The 18,419-nt window shown below is 42.7% G+C and overlaps 1 protein-coding gene across 3 annotated transcripts in view; it reads right to left on the bottom strand.

Annotated features, from left to right (window-relative positions):
- Synpo2 (synaptopodin 2) overlaps nt 1-18,419 on the bottom strand; it is a 148,134-nt gene that overhangs the window by 35,782 nt on the left and 93,933 nt on the right. The window contains exons 1-3 of one of the 3 annotated variants that reach the window (XM_060392800.1): nt 6,003-6,127; nt 4,347-4,498; nt 529-1,322 (exon numbers count right to left, since the gene is read on the bottom strand). In XM_060392800.1, the coding sequence (XP_060248783.1) occupies nt 529-1,322; nt 4,347-4,387 (835 nt within the window). In that variant the 5' untranslated portion in view covers nt 4,388-4,498; nt 6,003-6,127. Of the gene's footprint in view, nt 1-528; nt 1,323-4,346; nt 4,499-6,002; nt 6,128-18,419 lie in introns of those variants that run through there. The other 2 variants (XM_060392799.1, XM_021654043.2) reach the window with 2 other exon arrangements.

Genomic DNA, 18,419 nt, shown 5'->3' with positions numbered 1-18,419 from the left:
TCCATCAAACACTTCTGCAAGCATCATCAAGCCGCAGGCTGCTTTTTTTTTTTTTTTTTTTTTTTTTTTTCAAAAATGAAGCTCTGCTTTTAATTAGAGTGTGGAGCCTGTGTCAAAGGCACCTCGGAAGGCTGAACTGTTTTGGCCATTTAAACTGAGTCGGCATTGCTTCCAACACTCGTAGAGTATTTTAACACAAAATGTCAGAACGTTCTTCAACAAATAAAAAGAGGCATACTTCGGTTTTCTTTAACAGTCCCTGCATCTTTGGGGATAAAATGAAGTTCATGAAAAGCATAAAGTTTAAGAAAAAACAAGTCCAATATGAAGTTTAAATTTACTGCTTCCAATTCAGAGACTGGTATTCTCCGAACTATTTGTGTTTGTTATTTTGTGCATTAATTAAAACATTAAAGGTAGTAAAAGGCATAAGAAAAATCTTTCTAAAAAATTCATGCAGTCCAACTACCAAAATACACTAAAACTCCAGCTCCCCTGACACCCGCCCCAATCCATGGCAGGACTTACGGGCATGTCGAGCTCTGTGTTTGTGTGGTCTGCTGTGATCCTTTCCCGAGCGTTGATCTTCTCCCTGCTCTGTGCCTTCTGATGAGACCGCAAAGGAGACCAGAGAAGGAGGTGCTTCTGACCGCCCTCCTTCCACGGGAGAAGCCACACACCCCCTTCCTGCCTGCAGCCTGCACTCTTCCGCCTTCTGTCTGTCAGAGCAATCTAGAATCACTTCCACCTGGGGCAGCCGTGCGCCTCCTGCGTCTCTTCCCTGGCTCACTCTCAACTCTCGGCTGCTGGAGGTCCGGACTGCTGTGCTGGACGTCAGAGAAGTGTCTGCTTTCTCAGGAGCAGGGATGGAGTTTATGTGGACAGCCCTCTCGGGTAGTGAGCCCCAGTCTGGGTCAGGAGACTTGAATTTTTCATTTCCCTGGAGAGCCACTGCGGGGCCACTGGTGTGCTGCTGTCTGTCCTTCGTGAGGGACAGTTGTAGCTCAACCACACAGCCTGGCTGGCCTGCGCCTGCCTTTTCCTTTAAGATGACCTCTTCTACCAAGTGTCCTTCTTGGGAATCAAGCATCTGGGGAACTTTTTCTCCGGTTGTACGTTCTGCATAAGCCCAATCATTTCCTTGGTCCTCAGGTAGGGGAACTCCAGTCTGGACTGGAACAAGAAAGAAGTCTTCGTGCTGGGTCTTTGTGGCTGGAAGAATCTGCAGGGTGGTACTTTCCATGGGCCCTTCATGTGTAAGGTGCTGGTGGTTTATGCTTTCTGTTTCAGAGTCCAAAGCCTCATTTGCTCCACTAGACGGTCTGCATTCAAAAATAATCCCAAACAATTAAGTCTGTCAGAGAATTTCCCTACATTCATGATGTCTCATGCAAGGAACAATAAAAATCCTCCCAATAACTGCAACGTATTAGAAAACAGAGCTTGACAGCACATCTACAGGGCTGCTAAAGAGCTCAAGTACAAGGAAAACGCTCACACACAAAGCTTTGAAATATAAACCCATCTTTAATCCAGTCTTTGTGGAAAAAAAAAAAAAACCACAACAACAACACGGGTGTAGCTTTGTATGACCTTCATTTGAAATCGGGTTTTCCCAACAATCTATGTTTGCTACAGTGACTAGAAACTTCAGAGTCCTGTGGAGTAGGTGTTGGTCTAGACATTATCAAGTCTCATGGACAGCTCAGCTTCAGAGTGACCTTAAACTACAAATACTTTTTAGACCCACTATATTCTTGAAAGGATAAAATAGAAGTCCTTTTCTAAGCTCTAGTGAGCCCAGATCTCCTGTGCAAAAAGAAGTCCTTTCTATGCCACAATGAATAGCTAAGTCATGGGGTATTGATAATATGAGGTGCCTTCCCCTGACAAAATGAGATGCACTTGTCCCCTGCAGTATTTTCCTTGTAGAATCTCCGTACTCAAGACTTTCTTTATCTCTCTGCTGAGGAGGCCAGAGCTATCCCACAGTCTTCTCTGATGAAAAACCTATCCATTCACAGTCAGGTTTGCATCGTTGGGTTTGGAGAAGCAACGTCAGGTCAGGAGTCAAATAACTTCCTTCTAAGCCTCCAAGCTCTAAGCCCATAGGTAAGAGAAGCGTCACTCTCAGAACAGCTGTACGGCAAGCCTCCATCTCTCATGCTTGGAAACTTTCTGAAGCAGCTGCGGCCCCTCTCCCCTTTTTGCTTCCTCAGGATGTTAGTGCAGGGTTCATCCACATGAGGCGGAGGTCCTACTTCTCCTCTCCTGAAAGGCATCTACTCTAGAATTATGTGGAAGTGGAATTCCAGGCCAATGTGCAAAATGTTTACCTCTAACTGCAGTTCTGGCTGCATCTAGGGGAAACCTGACAAAAATCAAACCAACTGTTGCTTTCTCTGTGGAAGTCACCTGAAAAGCCTCCTGATGACATGCTGTTTAAAAATTACACTTCTGGAAACATGCTAGGCTGTTCTTTGTTTCACTTCTTAAGACAGGGTCTTTACGCTATAGACCAGGTGGGCCTGGAATTCACGCTGTAGCTTAGGTTGCAAGTCACTAAGATCCTCCTGTCTCAGCCTCCCAGGTGTTGGGATTATAGACATGAAGTAGAAAATCCACCAATTTTTTTTTAATTTTTTAAATTTTTATTAATTACAGTTTATTCACTTTGTGTCCCAGCTGTAGCCCCTCCCCCTCCCAATCCCACTCTCCCTCTCTCTTCTTCTCTATGCCCTTCCCCCAATTGTTCATTCTTATGTAGGAAAGTTAACCAAATTTGAGAGTGCCAAAAGGCAGAGATGTTTAGCTGAAATAACTTTGAATTAGTTTATTCATCAGTTGCACTTCTGAAAAGAGAGTAGTTTCAATTCACTCTAGCCTTAGAGAATGGGATACAGGAAAACAGGCCAGTGCTAATATTTATTTTGGGAGCCAAAATGAAATGTAAACACATGGATGAAAACTCTTGAAGACATGAGAGGGAGATACATACATACAGTCTCACAGTTTGTATGACTAGAAAGTCATTTGCTTATGATTTCTTTTGATTTAAATAAAATCTAAGTTAATAGGGATTTGGTATTAAAAGACTGGGTTTTGTTTTATTTTTAAATAGTGTTAGCTAGCCATCTCTGGGTAACAATCTCTGGTCCTCTGAAGACAGAGGACAGTGATATGACTGAGGGCTGTTTAGCTTCAGAAATGTGCCCAGATGTCCACAGTGATATTGTTTAGCCTACGTGTGTGTGTGTGTGTGTGTGTGTGTGTGTGTGTGTGGTATGCCTGGTCACCTTGAGAGTCAGAAGAGGTCATCAGATCCCCCACGGCTAGAATTACAGGCAGTTCTGAACACCTTGTGGGTGCTGAGAATCGAATTCATGCCTAAGCAAGAGCAACAGGTGCTCTTAACCACTGCTACAGCTCTTCAACCCAATTAACTCTATCTTAGAAATTCAAAATACTTAAGAGAAAAAAAACAAAGCAAAACATGAGTCTAGCTATTCAGAGCAGGAGAGAAAGAACACGTCCATTTATTTCTAAAATGAGGCAGGTTCCTAAGCTTGAACTTTGAACCAATGTCTTCTCCTGTGATAATATAATGGAAACAGGAGCCGAAGAACGTGTCCCGGGCAAGTGTGTTCCAGAGAAACTGGCCTTGTTCAGTCAGTGAAGACACAAAGATGGAAAAAAGTAGAAAAGATTGATTCCTTATTTATATGTAGACTATTTACAGAGGGGGAAGCTAGAGCTCTTCAAAACTTTAGTAGACTTACAGAACGGGGGAAAAATGTTTGTCTTTGTGGTTTGTTTGTTTATTTCTTCTACACTGTAAATAGTACTTTGGTAGCACCAAATCTCTATCTAGCCTGCTTTTCCTTACCCAAATATGGTTTTATTGGAAGTCCTGACAAGTGAAAATCTATCTTTAATCTTTTCCCGTCTTCGAGGCATCATCTTTGTGTGAAAAATTATTGTGTGATCCAATGGTTTAATGCTCAATCATTTTCAATTCATCTTTGAATCTAAGAATTATGATCCTGAACTTGCAGAAACTCCTCATCTTGGAAACAATACTGTTATGGTTAATGCACCAATCTTTCTAAAAATGTGGTCTAAAATACCTAAGATTTTCAGCAAAGATTTTCAAGTTAATTCTCAACTAGCCAGAAAGCCCCACTGAATGGAATCACTTGCTTTCCTACACTGTGCTGACACATTTAACTGTCCTGACTTTCTGTCCAGTACCACCGGTTCCCTCGTAACTATATATATGCGTAGACCCTACAGTCACTCCCATTTAGCTTCAAGACACAATAACTCTTCCAGAAAATTTGCCTTACCTTTTAACGAGCAAGTGGAGAGAGTCTGTTATGTTTTCCATGAGCTTGATGACTTCAGGGTAAGTGAGGTCTTCACAGGGGTTGCCATTGATAGATACCACTTCATCCCCCTCACACAGCCCAGAGTCTGATGCCTTGCTCTGGCTTCGAATCTGAGAGGAGTTAAGAAAAAAAAAAAAAAAAGGTAATAGTGAGAATCACATGACTGGTGGACACAATGCACTATGCCGCCTTCTCCGGGGAGAAACAAATAGGCAAGCCTGGTGATCTGAGAGTTACAAATCCAACCCTGGCTTTTACTTCATCTGATAACCTGCAAGTCTATCTTAAGTAGTTCTCACCCCCTCCCAAACACACACACACACACACACACACACACACACACACACACACACAGTTTATGACTTACCATTACAGCCGCATTTAATTCATAATATTGTAAGGAAATAGGAAACAGGGAAACCAAACTGACGTGAATAAAAGAAACAGAGAATGAAGAAGAACAGGAAAAGACACTGGATGTCTCTATTGGTGCAGAAAGTGACCACAGAAGCTTGGAGCTCATCTGCAGGAAGCGGATGTAGGCAACACAGACAGATGCTGAAAACCATCCCAGTGCCTGAGGAAAGCATGTGACTAGGATATTAAAGAGTAAGTCCAAGGAGGAAATCTTTGATTAAATTGAGTAACTATCCAGCCAGGCATGGTGGAGAATGGCTTCAGCCAGTCTGGTTCCGTATAGATTGTTCCAGATCATCTGGGGCTACCTAGACAGACCCTGTTTCAAAACAAAAACCAACTAAGCGAGAGGACAAACAAACAAAAACTAGTCAGGACATGGAATTCAGCAAAGAGACAAAATGAATAGAAATTATGAAAATTAGAAATAATGAAAATTATAAATACCAGGCCTATATATAAAGCTTATACCATATTGTACCACCAAATGGGATAGAAAAACAACTGGCTACAAACATTGAAGGGACAAAACATTAGGGTGATGGCAGAGGAGTCCCATTAGCTCCACAGGGAGCAGACGCTCTGGGCTAGCATCCTGCAGAACTATGATCCTACTGGAATGCCATGTTATTAAGCTCAGCCTCCCTCCCAGGCCCATTTTCTACTCCCTTGTGCAGTGGCCTCTGGAGACCCACAGGCTGGACTCCCTTGCATTCCAGCTCTTGGTGGTTGGAGCTGGTCAACAGAAGACACAAGTAAGAGTTCAAAGAGCGTGGGGGAACAAGGAGTAAGGGCTTATGGCCTTCCTCTGGGTCTGCTGTGCTTTGATTTGGCAATGGCTTTGCTCTTTGGTCTGGATAGTTCTAATTCTTGTCAGTCCCTGCCATGGCCTTAACTTCTGCTATGTTCCAACAATATGCACTGTCACTGTCAACATGAGTCTCCAGGCCTAACAGTGTCCAGGCCACAGGATGTTGGGATGGATTCTGTATGCTGTACCCTTCACGGCCCAATCTTAGTCAGAGGTTCCCTTCCTCAACAGTAAAAAAATCAGGGTTCTAAGCAGCTTTATGAGCTGGCAGAGCAAGATATAAAACCAATTCTTAGAAGATAAATAAGTCTCCAACATCACAGAGTTGTCTGTTGTGCAAGCATGTGTGGCCGGTCGAAACACGTGCAGTTCATCACTGTGCTTACATTTGCCGAGAGGAGCTTTTAACGGTGTCTGAGTAAGCCAATGCCTCAGCACTGGGGTCATCAGCATTCCTCCAGCATGGACGTGCTACATTCCAACCAGCTACCGTGGCTCTGCCTCGCTGGCCTCCACGTTTGTCTGCAAAACAGAACTATCAACACCTCAGGAAGCATGGAAAGGAGAGGCGTGGTGGTGCACGCCTGTAATTCCAGAACTCTGGAGTCTGAGACAGAAGCATCCCTGTGCGTGAGACACTATCTCAAAAAGAATGATAATAGTTTCCTTGCCATGTTGCTCTCCTAAAAGACTAATTGTCTTCCTTCCTTCCTTCCTTCCTTCCTTCCTTCCTTCCTTCCTTCCTTCCTTCCTTCCTTCCTTCCTTCCTCCCTTCCTTCCTTAAAAAGATAACATAACGTTGGATCTGTTAGGGGTTGGGGGAGGGGAAATATTATCAAAATATATTGCCTGGAAAGGAAAAGACACCAAAGAGCAGACTGGACTAGGCTAAAAAAAATAAACCTAGTAAGATCTTCAGTACAAGAAGCAAAATGCATTCTAGATAGCACAGACAATAATGGGAGTAAATTAACTGTCAGTGCAAAGGGATGAAACTTTTCCACTCCCTTCCCTGCTTTCTAGTGTACTGTGTGTGTGACAGAGGCTGACAAGAAAGAGTCAGTTTTTCTCTGCACTCCTCAGCCAAGGAGTGCCAACATAGCAGGTTACTTGTAAGAAACTTTTATCTATCTATCTATCTATCTATCTATCTATCTATCTATCTATCTATCTTGAAACAGGGTCTCTTGAAGGCCAGGCTGGCCTTGAACTCCTGATATTCCTTTATCTACCTCCTATGTGTTGAGATTTGAAGCCTGTGCCTCCATACCAGGCTTAAACCTTTATCTGGAAGTGAGCTAAGAAAAGATGCATTCACTTGCAAGGCCTCCATTTGGTTGGTATTGGCCTGCTGGATGCCATTTCTCTGGTTTCTCAGTTCCATGGCTGCATTATTGAAGACTGGACCCAGCTGAGATCCCACTTTCCTTATTAAGCCAAGAGTTGCCAATCCCGGGACAGCCAGTCTCTCCCCATCCTTGAGGTCACTACTGGAGGGGCTTCCCAAACTCAACCCTTCCAGACCTGTCAACGATTCTACGTGATATTTATTGGCTAAAAAATTTCTCCTTTTAGATGGTTGTTCTTACCCATAGGAACAAGTGACCATAAAAGTAAAACACATTCCTGGTAGCAACTTTGGAAGTGTTCCTAGAACAACCACTGTGTCAGGATTGAGGGCTTTAATCCAGGGGACAGCTTGTTTCAGAAGCTGTCTACCGGTGGGGTTCCACAGGCAGAAGCCATGCAATGTAGCTGCTATGCAGTGAGGCGAAGCCACTGACACAATGTTAGAAAACCCACAACTACAAACATGGAATGGTATTCTTCACCTCTCATTCTTTCCCAGGAACGTAAACGTCTTAGCTCTCTCAGAAAGCACTGACAGACCGGAGCCTGTGCTTTGGATATGTCCCTGGGCATATTTTTTTTTTAAATTGCATGAAATTGTGAAAGATTGCACAGAGGTTTTAAACAATCTAGGAAGACTGCTTTTTACACACAGTCATACAGGATGTGAAAATAATACTTTTTAAAGAGATCATTTAAGAAGCACGTATTAAGAAAAAAAATGCACACGTGCCTCAGGGATGTGGCTCAGTAGTAGGGAGCCTGTGTGCGGGATTATACTCACCTTTTGTAGAAGGTGAGGGGGCATTACTAAAACTTAACAAAAGTTTAATTTAATAAATAGACTGTTTACCCGGGCATGACAAAAATGAATAAATGGTCTGTTTAACTGAAACTGATAAGGAAAAGGCAAACGCAGAACTCATTTCATATTTGTCAACTAGACATACAACCTATCACTAAATAATTCTTCATATTATGTGTATTTGTTCTTTTTTATTGAAAATAGATTTTTCAATACAGTATATTCTGATTGCAGTTTCTCCTTCCCACCCAGCTCTTTCTAGATCCCTCACCTCTCTAAGTCCATACCCTTCTTTTCTCTCATTAGAAAACAAACGTGTCTAAAAAAATAAAATAAAACAAAAACCAAACCAGACTAGGATAAAACAAACAAACTAACAGGGAGGAAAAAAGGAGCCAAAGAAAAAGCACAAGAGCATATTTTGGATATATGGCTAGGAGTGGTATAGCTGGATCTTGAGGTAGCACTATTCCTAATTGTCTGAGAAAGCACAGATTTATTTCCAAAGTGGTTGTACAAGTTTACATTCCCACCAGCAATGAAGTAGGGTTCCTCTTTCTCTACATCCTCTCCAGCATGTGTTGTCACTTGAGTTTTTGATCTTAGCCACTCTGATGGGTGTAAGGTGAAATCTCCAAAAAGTCTGAGCACAGGGTTCTTTTGTGAGACTGATATTCCAAACAAGGACCATGTGTGGAGATAACCTAGAACCCCTGCACAGATGTAACCCATGGCAGCTCAGTATCCTATTACTGTTCCTCAGTAATAGGAACAGGAACTGTCTCTGACATGAACTCAGTGGCTGACTCTTTGATCGCCTCCACCTGAGTGGGGACAGCCTAACCAGGCCACAGAGAAAGACAATGCAGCCAATCCTGATGAGACCTGATAGGCTAAGGTCAGATGGAAGGGGAGGAGGACCTCCTCTATCATTGGACTGGGGGAGGGGCATATGAAAAGAAGAGGGAGGGAGGGTGGGATTGGGAGGTGATGGGGGAAGGGGCTACAGCTGGGATACAAAGTTAATGAACTGTAATTAATAAAAATAAAAGAAAAAGCACAAGAAACATACAGGTGACGAGACACATATTTGCATGTAAGGAAATGTCATAAATAAATAAAAAAAGACAAAATCTGAATCTATAATATATAAGCAAAAGACCTGTAAGATTAAAAAAAAAAAAGCCAAGCAAAAATACAAAAAACACTCCAAAATATCATTGAGTTTGTTATGTGTTGTCCAAGTGCTACTGGCCATGAGGCCTGCCCTTAAAGGTGGCTGTATACTCTGTGAGGCTCCAATGGAAAAAAATAATTTTTCCTTTGTAGGCAGTTATCAGTTGGAGATAGTGACTGGGTTAGGGATGGGAGCTTGTGTCTACATCTCTCTCAGCTTTGGGAGGCCCTGTGCACGCTGCCTCATTCCCTGGACTTTGTTAATAAGAAATCAGTTGTCTGGGCAACCATACTGTTGTTGATGTGGATGGGAGAAATCTCAGAGAGCCCCACTGGTAGATGAGGAGTTACAGGCAACCAATGACTACAGAGAGAACCAGTCTTTCCCTGGGATGAGCCTCATAGTTGGTTATTTTAAATATTAAGTTGTTAGCCCTGAGTACATACATACATATGTACATTAAGATTTTATACACTTTGGATGTCGGCTTTTACCCCTTGGCTTTGCAGTTAGTATCAACTAGACATAGTTACATAAGGGTGCATATTTGTCTACAACTTCCAGTTCTCTGTAAAACAAACAAGGGTTATCAGAATTCTACGAAACTAAGCCAGGCAAAATAATAGTGATTCTAAGTCATCTAAAGTGTTTAACTCCTTTTTTAGTGGATCTGTGAGATTCAGAAACTCATGTGCTCCTTCAGCCAGGGTTCATTCCAGAGAGAAGAAGCAACCTGAAGGGGTGATTATATCCGAGGCATGCACATTCATGAGGGAGGCAACCACATTCAAAATGGTGGGTTTTAAGCCAGGAAACTGAGAAGGAGTGCACAGAACATTTCCCGAATCGAGAACTGGGGTAAAAAGAGCAGCAGTAGCTTTGTCACAAAACGGAGATGACATTGCTGCCCAGACACCTGAGCACAGTGAGAAGGTGGGCGCCACGCACAGGAACATGGGCAGTGCATGGCTGAGGAGAATTTAATTGTGTCAGGAAGACTGAACTCTTTAATGGGAGGGCTGGTCACACGTTCACATCCAACACATTAGTGAGTTAGAGTTTAATTTAGGCCGTCATCAACATTACGTAAGCTAAAGTTACAATTATCAGAAGTAAATCTTAGGAGCCACCAGCGCTCCTCAAGCTGATAGAGAACTTCAAAAACATTCCGTTTTGTGGGTTCTAGCCACTGGCACTTGCAATGTTAGGACTAAAAATGAGAAATTTAAGTTTTATTAATTTCCTTTAAAATAACAGTAACGTTTAGCATAAAATGCATTTTTATGAGCACCTGTAGGCATATTTTCTAAGACAGATTATTTAGGAAGAATAGTGTCATTGCTTTTAATTTTCTGTAAAAGTCTTCCATCTTAGTAGAAAACAGGTTGTTGCTCTGACATGCTTCTGTGTGCACCTGCTGTGTGTTGTGTTAGTCGACATGCATGAAGACACTCAAGGTAGACAGTTATATATACTTATACCTATGTATCGGTATATATAACTGTCTACCTTGATTGTAAATGGAGTAGTTTAATGGGTGTATAAAATGATTTTGGATAGTCTTCTTTGATACCGAATTCAACTCAATAACTAATAGTTTCTCAAGTTGCCATGTGGACTATGGTACTACTGCAATGGGTTTTCTTTGTATTCAGCCATCGGCCCATCTGGCACAGAGGCTCACACCTAGAAAGCCAGGACTTGAGAGGCTGGGCCTAGAGGACTGCCATGAGCTCCAGGTGGTTGGCCATGTAAGTAAGTACCTGGCCAGCCTGGGTTACAGAGCAAGACCCTGTCTCATAATAAAGCATGAAAAAAAAAAAAAAAAAAAAAAAAGAAGAGAAGGACAGTAGTGTATTTCACTTCTTTGATGGGTATTTTTTTTTTCAGCTGTGAATTTGGAAGTATTCAGTCATTACATGTTTTATAATACAAATACTAACACATTTCTTTGTGTAAGAACAAGACAACAGCTCTTGCTAATGTCACCGAGATTAAGTTCTTCCAGATGGGGAAGCAGCCAAATTCATAATGGCTTATGAGACTGTCTCAGAATCCTATTTTTCCCTGAAAGATCAAATATTGTCAATTGTTTTTCTTGAGAGATGCGCTTGATTTCCTTGTTTGCTATAAAACACATCTATAAAATACTCAGATATGGACAACCATGATTTGTCAGTCAATCTTAAAAAATACCCCAAAGCAAACAAAACAGATTTCTTTAATTTTTTTTTGTTATTTATTACAATTTATTCACTCTGTATCCCAGCTGTAGCTCCTTCCCTCATCCACTCCCAATCCCGCCTTCCCTCCCTTTTCTCCTCCCATGCCCCTTCCCTAGTCCACTGATAGAGGAGGTCCTCCTCCCCTTCCCTCTGACCCTAGCCTATCAGGTTTCATCAGGACTGGCTGTATTATCTTCCTCTGTGGTCTGCTAAGGCTGCTCCCCCACTAGGGGGAGGTGATCAAGAGCCAGAAACTGAGTTCATATCAGTTCTGCTTACTAGGGAACCCACTTGAAGACTGAGCTGCCATGGGCTACATCTGTGCAGGGGTTCTAGGTTATTTCCATGAATGGTCCTTGGTTGGAGCATCAGTCTCAGAAAAGACCCCTGTGCCCAGATATTTTGGTTCTGTTGCTCTCCAGGTCTTTAATCTCCCCCTTCTTTCATAAGAGTCCTTATAGTCTACCCAAAATTTGGCTATGAGTTTCAGCATCTGTTTTGATATCCTGCTGGGTAGAGTCTTTCAGAAGCCTTCTGTGGTAGGCTCTTGTCTTGTTCCCTGTTTTCTCCCTCTTCTGATGTGTATCCTGTTTGCCTTTCTGAATGAGGATTGATTATCATACCCAGGGTTCTCCTTCTTTAGGTGCACAGATTTTAGTATGATTATCCTATATTATATGTATAATATCTACTTATAAGTGAGTATATACTGTGTGTGTCTTTCTACTTCTAGGATACCTCACTCAAGATGATCTTTTCTAGTTCCCAACATTTGCCTGCAAATTTCATGATATTCTTGTTTTTAATTGCTGAGTAGTATTCTATTGTGTAAATGTACCACAATTTCTGTATCCGTTCCTCAACTGAGGGACATCTGGGTTGTTTCCAGATTCTGGATTTTATGAATAAAGCTGCTACAAACATGGTTGAGCAAATGTCCTTGCTGTGTACTTGAGCATCTTTTGGATATATGCCTAGGAATGGTATAGCTGTATTTTGAGGTAGCGCTATTCCTAATTTTCTGAGAAAGTGCCAGACTGATTTCCAAAGTGGTTGTACAAGTTTGCATTCCCACCAGCAGTGGAGGAGAGTTTCCCTTTCTCCACATCCTTTTCAGCATGTGCTGTCACTTGAGTTTTTGATCTTAGCCATTCTGATGGGTGTGAGATGAAATCTCTGGGTCATTTTGATTTCCGTTTCCTGAATGACTAAAGATGTTGAGCATTTCTTTAAGTGTTTGTTTCTCTGCCATTCAGTGTTCCTCTGTTGAGAGTTCTCTGTTTAGCTCTGTATTCCATTTTTAAATTGGATTATTTAGTTTTTTACTGTTTAACTTCTTGAGTTCTTTATATATTCTGGATATTAGCCCTCTGTCAGATATAGGCCTCAACATACAACCAGACACACTAAACCTGTTAGAAGAAAAAGTGGGGAAGAGAATTGACCTCACTGGCACAGGAGACAACTTCCTGAACAGAACATCACTAGCACAGGCTCTTAGATCAACAATCAAGAAATGGGACCTCACGAAACTGAAAATCTTCTACAAAGCAAAGAACACTGTCATCAGAACAAAAAAGTCAGGCTGCAGGCTGGGAAAGGATCTTCACCAAGCCCATATCTGACAGATAGTTCAGCTTTTAATTCAAACAAATATGGAATTCCTGGAGGAAAACGATCTGTGGCTCAGTATTCATGTCACGTGTTTTACCCATACTTTTTATCTTGCCACACAGAATACTAAGGAGATGTGCTCTCATAATAAAATGCAAACAGCTAAATGCATGGTGCTGAGGAGGAGGAGGAGAGGAGGAGGAGGAAGAAGAGGAGAATGTCCTTGGTAAAATCAGTTACCATTGCTTTGAATGATAAAAGTGCAAGTGGATTTATTTATACTTGTTTTTACATTATCACATTCTAATATAGAAAAAAAATGTGTCTTAGTATTATCAAAGTCATTGTGGCCTAAAGCATCCAGATCTTATCAGAAGTTTGTGGATCATGCTTTGAAAAGTGTAAAGAGCTGGGATTCTAAGCATCCTTGGCCTCTTGGGTAACTGAGTCAGACAGGAGAATGCTCCATCAAAGGCAATCCAAGAGCAAGCAGAACCCAAGATGACCTGGGGAGGCAAGGTTGACAGAAACCAGCAGGGATGGGAGCTTTGGAGAACTGGGCTGTAGCATGGTCAGGACACTGGCCTAGCATGTATGCTGAGGTAGCATGCCTAAATCCAACCATAAATGTCGTCTCAGAGGTCACCTCTGGTGATCTCGGGGACCAGAGTCTTGTAAAAAGGAGAAAGGGGGAGATCTTCACTGTCCTAAAACGTCCAGTTTGCTTTGGAAAAAGTTCTCATTTTCTCAGTTTCTAACTGATGGCTATAGAAAATTCTGTGAGGGCTGGCATTGCAACTCAAAGACCATTGCATCTTCTTCAGCCTGAAGGAAGCCTTGGATGTAATGGGTCTGCAACACACACACCCTGAACAAATGACGAATGGGATCATTAAACTGAATACAAAAGTCTGACCTTCGGTCCCCAGGCCCTGGGCTAATAGGCATTCTCAAACCTGCCACTTTTTATTTTGCATTGTCTTCTTCAAGTATGTATAGCATTTATTATTAAAGCATTACAAGTTCAATAGGAAATCCCCAGGGTATTCATGAAAAGTAAGAGACAGCAAAAGTAAATGAATTTTCCCTGTAAAGGCATCAGTTGTACCATGGCTTAAAGCAAAACAAAACACACACACACACACACACACACATACACACACACCACCAACAACAGCAACAACAAAACCTGCAGCTCTACCTGGGAGTGGCTCCATATACACCACTGTTTGTCTGGCTCCAGGAGAAGAAAAGTCACAAGGCAGTCAGTAAAACCTAAAAACATCCACTCTGTATAATCTGGCTGCAATTTGTGGAAATGAACACATACACAGAAACAGAGCACAGCGCTGGGTCAAAGGCACCATCACAGTTGCCAGTGAGTTTGGCACGCTGACTTGTCTTGGCAGGTCCAAGTGAGCAAGGCTGGGTGATGAGAGAGACTTCCAAACCAGGCACTTCAAGAAGAGAATCCAAGATCCTGCCAATTGACCTCAGCGCTCATGACACTGCACTGGCGATGAAGGATGAAATCGGCCATGTTCCTTGTTGTGACTGGCTACAAGGTTTCCTATTTATTCCTGATCAAGGAAAGCCTGTGTGAATGTCATCATCTTGCCCAAAGGATCCTGGGCCATAGCCAGTCAAGGAGAGTATTGCAAAGGCAGGGGAGAACCCTTGGCTACTCTTATCAGCCAGTCACAAATCTGTAAAGAGTTTATAAGGGGAATGCGGTTGGAGCGCAAGCCTTCGCTTACTTCTTCTGATGAATTAGCCAATCATACTATTTGCTGGATAAACTACCTGTTCACAACACAATGGTGCTTCCTGTCAATGCTACAGTGTTTGGAAGAACGCTCAAGACAGTTCCTGTGTAGGTGAGCTAACAGAGAGCGATTTTACAAATGACTAGGGGGAAAAAAGTCCACATTGGCTCGTCAAAGTCAACGCTGCACACTGGCACACTGGCACGCTGGAAGCGGCTTGTTCAAAGTACAGAGTCAACCTCTACTGTTAACAAGCTCCCTGGGCATTTTCTACACATGCTAGGGGTTAAATCTCTCCTGGGTTCAAGGCTTACACATTAGTGATAGCCTTCTAGGACAGCGGCTTAGAACCTTTAATGAACACCAACACTGTCCTGGGGTGGAATCCCAACATGCTGAAGACAGGATCTATTCTGCTATTTTCCATAGGCACTGTAGCCCAGAAACAGGAGTCTGTTTGCCTGCATTTTTAATGATCTTTCTTATGTGGTTTGTGGGTTTACTATCTGATACAATAGCCTATTGTTATTGTTTTCCATAAAACAATAGGTTATTTTAAGGAAATAAATGATTTTTTTTCAAGAAACCATACTATTAACTTTATTCAATTGTAGTTCTACTTTTCAAAGAACTAGAGGATGAATATATGATTATTGTTTTATGATACTTTGGAGTGGCTCCTTAACTATAAGACTTTCACTGTTCTAAAAACAAAGATATTCCAAAGCCAAGTCTGTGGGTGAGAACTGGCAAACAATGTGAGCTGGCATGCTGCTCGGGTCCAGCCTCCAACTGGGAAAATCTGAAGCTCCGTTTTCAAGCCTAAGCAGATCATGCCTGCAAAGAGTGAACCTTCAAAGCTGCTATGTACAGCCTCCATCCACTCAGAAAGCCCACCTACCGTTTGATTATACTTGGGCCAGAAGCATAATGGGAAATACCAACACACACAAATTTAAATTCACCTTAACAAGTTATGTCTAGTTCTGTGTGTGCATCCATGAGAATGTGCATGTGTACGTGGGGGTGCCCACATGTACACCAGAAGGAAGTGTCATGGTCCTTGAGCAGGAGTTCCAGGAATCTGTGAGCCGCCAGACTTGGGAACCAGAATCCAAACTCTGGCCCATCGATAGAGAAGTAAGTTTTCCAAATTCCGGAGCCAGCCCTACAGCCCCAAGCTGAAGCTTTCCTTCACAAGATGTGTCATGCTGAAAACAAAAGCTTTCCATTGTTAAAACGATACTCTGTTAGTGCAGGTGTGGAGAGGACTTCAAGGAACCAACAAAAGATGTGGGAAGGTGTAGAGGCTGAGACTAGGAAAGCTGCCACCATCCTAGCCCCGGAGATGGCGCTGTGGCAGGTTCAGGGATGTGCAGGTTGCTGACGGAGGTGGACCAGGGGCAGCCTTGGCGTTGCAGCCACTGCTGAGCACAAGAGGCAGGTGGCTGTCCTTTGAGGGCATGAACTGCAGGCTCCAGACTGCCCTGGGAGGAGTAGAGAAGATTAGAGCACGGATCAAGGTAGAGCACCAATGAAAAGAAACCAGCCTGCTTCATAAAGCAATTTGAATGCCACAGGAAACCACTAATGGTGTAATTAAAAAAAATTTTGTTCCTCTCATTGCCTTTTGTCAAGGTCTGAAGACCTTGGGCCGAGCCCATCTTTCATTCCTCAGTCGCTTCAGAGCCTTGTTAGCTGCCACAGGCAGCTTCTTGTTGAGCTCCATCCTCTCTGACCCACAGCTGGCTTTACAGGTGCACAGGGCCTGAGGATGGGAGGAAGCTCAGCTAAGGGCTGTTGGTACACTTGTTTCTATTCCTTCCTTGGCTGTTGACTATCGTCTGTGAGCTGCGAGGCCAAACGCCGCCTCACCTGTTAGACATACCATTAGATTGACACACTATGAGGACCTCACGTCCCTGTATTTCCTAGTGCAGATGAGTCACCCTCTGTGGCCTGCATGGTTCTTTCCCAGCTCTGTCCTTTGTGGTACACAGTGTCCTCTTTGCAACAGGTGGTAACCTGAGCAGTCTTTCCACCCTATCTATCCGTGGTCCCAGGAAGACTATGTACCCCTGATTCCCAAAGGGATAAGAGCAGATCCTCCTGCTGTATCCTTTCTAACCTTCCTTTCACGGGCTTCCATGACAAGTGAATGGAAGGCCTGTCATCTTCTTCATCAGCTGGGAAAACCACCATCCTTTCCTGCCCTACAGAAACCCCCTTTGTCTTTCTGGCTTCCTCACACAGGCTGCTGAAGGTCACACATGCTGACGGGCATGTGCCATCTTTAGAACATAGTGGCAGGGCTAGGACTCTGTGAAGCATGTGAGGCTTTGGCTTTGGGAGTCCCCAAACACAGGCGTGATGAAAAGGAAGATTTTAGTGCGACAAAATGAAACCAAAACTAATGCCCAACATTCCTAATGAGCAGTACAGGAGAGTTTCAAAGACAAGACCATGTGACAGGGTTTTCCATTTAGCCCCGGCCCTAACCTGGCTCAGGGAAGCATGATTCCCGATCCTGCCTTTCTTTAAAGTTTTCATATTTTTAGCATTCACTTTAGTTTTCAAATATTGAAGTAAATGCTATTTTTTTGTTAATTCCTGGAAGTGCCAACCACTGTAGAGGGCACAGAGTCCACATGCTTATAGATAGCAATAGGAAAAAAAAATTTAAACACACAGGATTTTCTCTTCAATAAAAGCAATGTGCATAACTGTTCCAGAATGCTGGAAATGGATGTGTTAATTAATCTGGTAATTTTTTGCTATTCTATAAAGCCAGGCCTCACCTTAATCCCCCTTATCCGCAGTCAATATAATCCATTCTTATGAAAGAGATCCATGTACTTTGCAGAAGAGTTTGCTACTATGCTTGTTACAAACCCTTCCTCCCTAGACCATTATCCTGGGCACTGTTTCTCAGTCAACAGAACCCATTCTTGTGGAAGAGGTCACAGGCGCTGTGTGAAAGACATGTGCATTGCAAGGGAGTTTCCAGGTAGCCATGCCTTAAGTTTTGTTGTGATAATTGTCACAAGAAAACTTTCCCCCAAAGTTTTCCTGTGTTTAAATATGTAAAAAAAATACAGCCCCTGGGGGTCAGACTCAAGAAGTTTGAACTATCCTGGCTAACTAAGAAAACTGAGTTTTCTGCTTGCCTCTCAAGGTTTCTCTCCCAGTCGTAGCATTTGCAGAGACACCCCACCATCCAGACCCCTGTTATTAGACCTTTTGTTAAAAGGAGGGAGTGGTAGGCAGATCTTGTGACGTTGAAGCCAGCCAGGTCTATGTAAATCCCAGGAAAGCCAGAACTACAAAGTGAGGCCCTGTCTCAAAACAAACAAACAAAACCAACAAAAGTTTTCTCCTTTATGCTATCTCACTGAAGTTTTTTCCAAATGAATTCTATTCATTGTGTAGACTCTAAGTAATAAGTGCAGAACGAGTGATCCTTCCTTCCCTCTGACTTAGAGACCAAATGCAAGAGTGAGTAGAGAGGCAGGACATTGGAAGGGGGTGCGCTAGGTGGGCAAGAAAGAGGAAACGTCACTCCTGTTGGCTTGAACTTTCTTTAGGGAGAAAGATCCAGATGCAGAGGTTAAAGTGGAATGCAGACAGTAAAAAAACTGAATCCACCGGTGAGAGTAGAAGCCATCTTCATGTTTTTTTTTTTTTAATTGAAAGTAAAATAAAAACGTCATGGAAAAAAAAATGTAAAGACCAGAAGGCATGAATAGGCACCACCCTGAACCTTTGCTTGATTCTCCTCTGTGTGGAGTCTGAGGTAGATTCAGTACATGTCCAGGACTTGGTTCTGTCCATGCAAGAAGCATCAGGCAGAAGAACGACAGAGGTGG

Source organism: Meriones unguiculatus, chromosome 10, assembly GCF_030254825.1.
Source record: "Meriones unguiculatus strain TT.TT164.6M chromosome 10, Bangor_MerUng_6.1, whole genome shotgun sequence".
Lineage (NCBI taxonomy): Eukaryota > Metazoa > Chordata > Mammalia > Rodentia > Muridae > Meriones > Meriones unguiculatus.
This window is presented reverse-complemented; position numbering and strand designations above follow the sequence as displayed.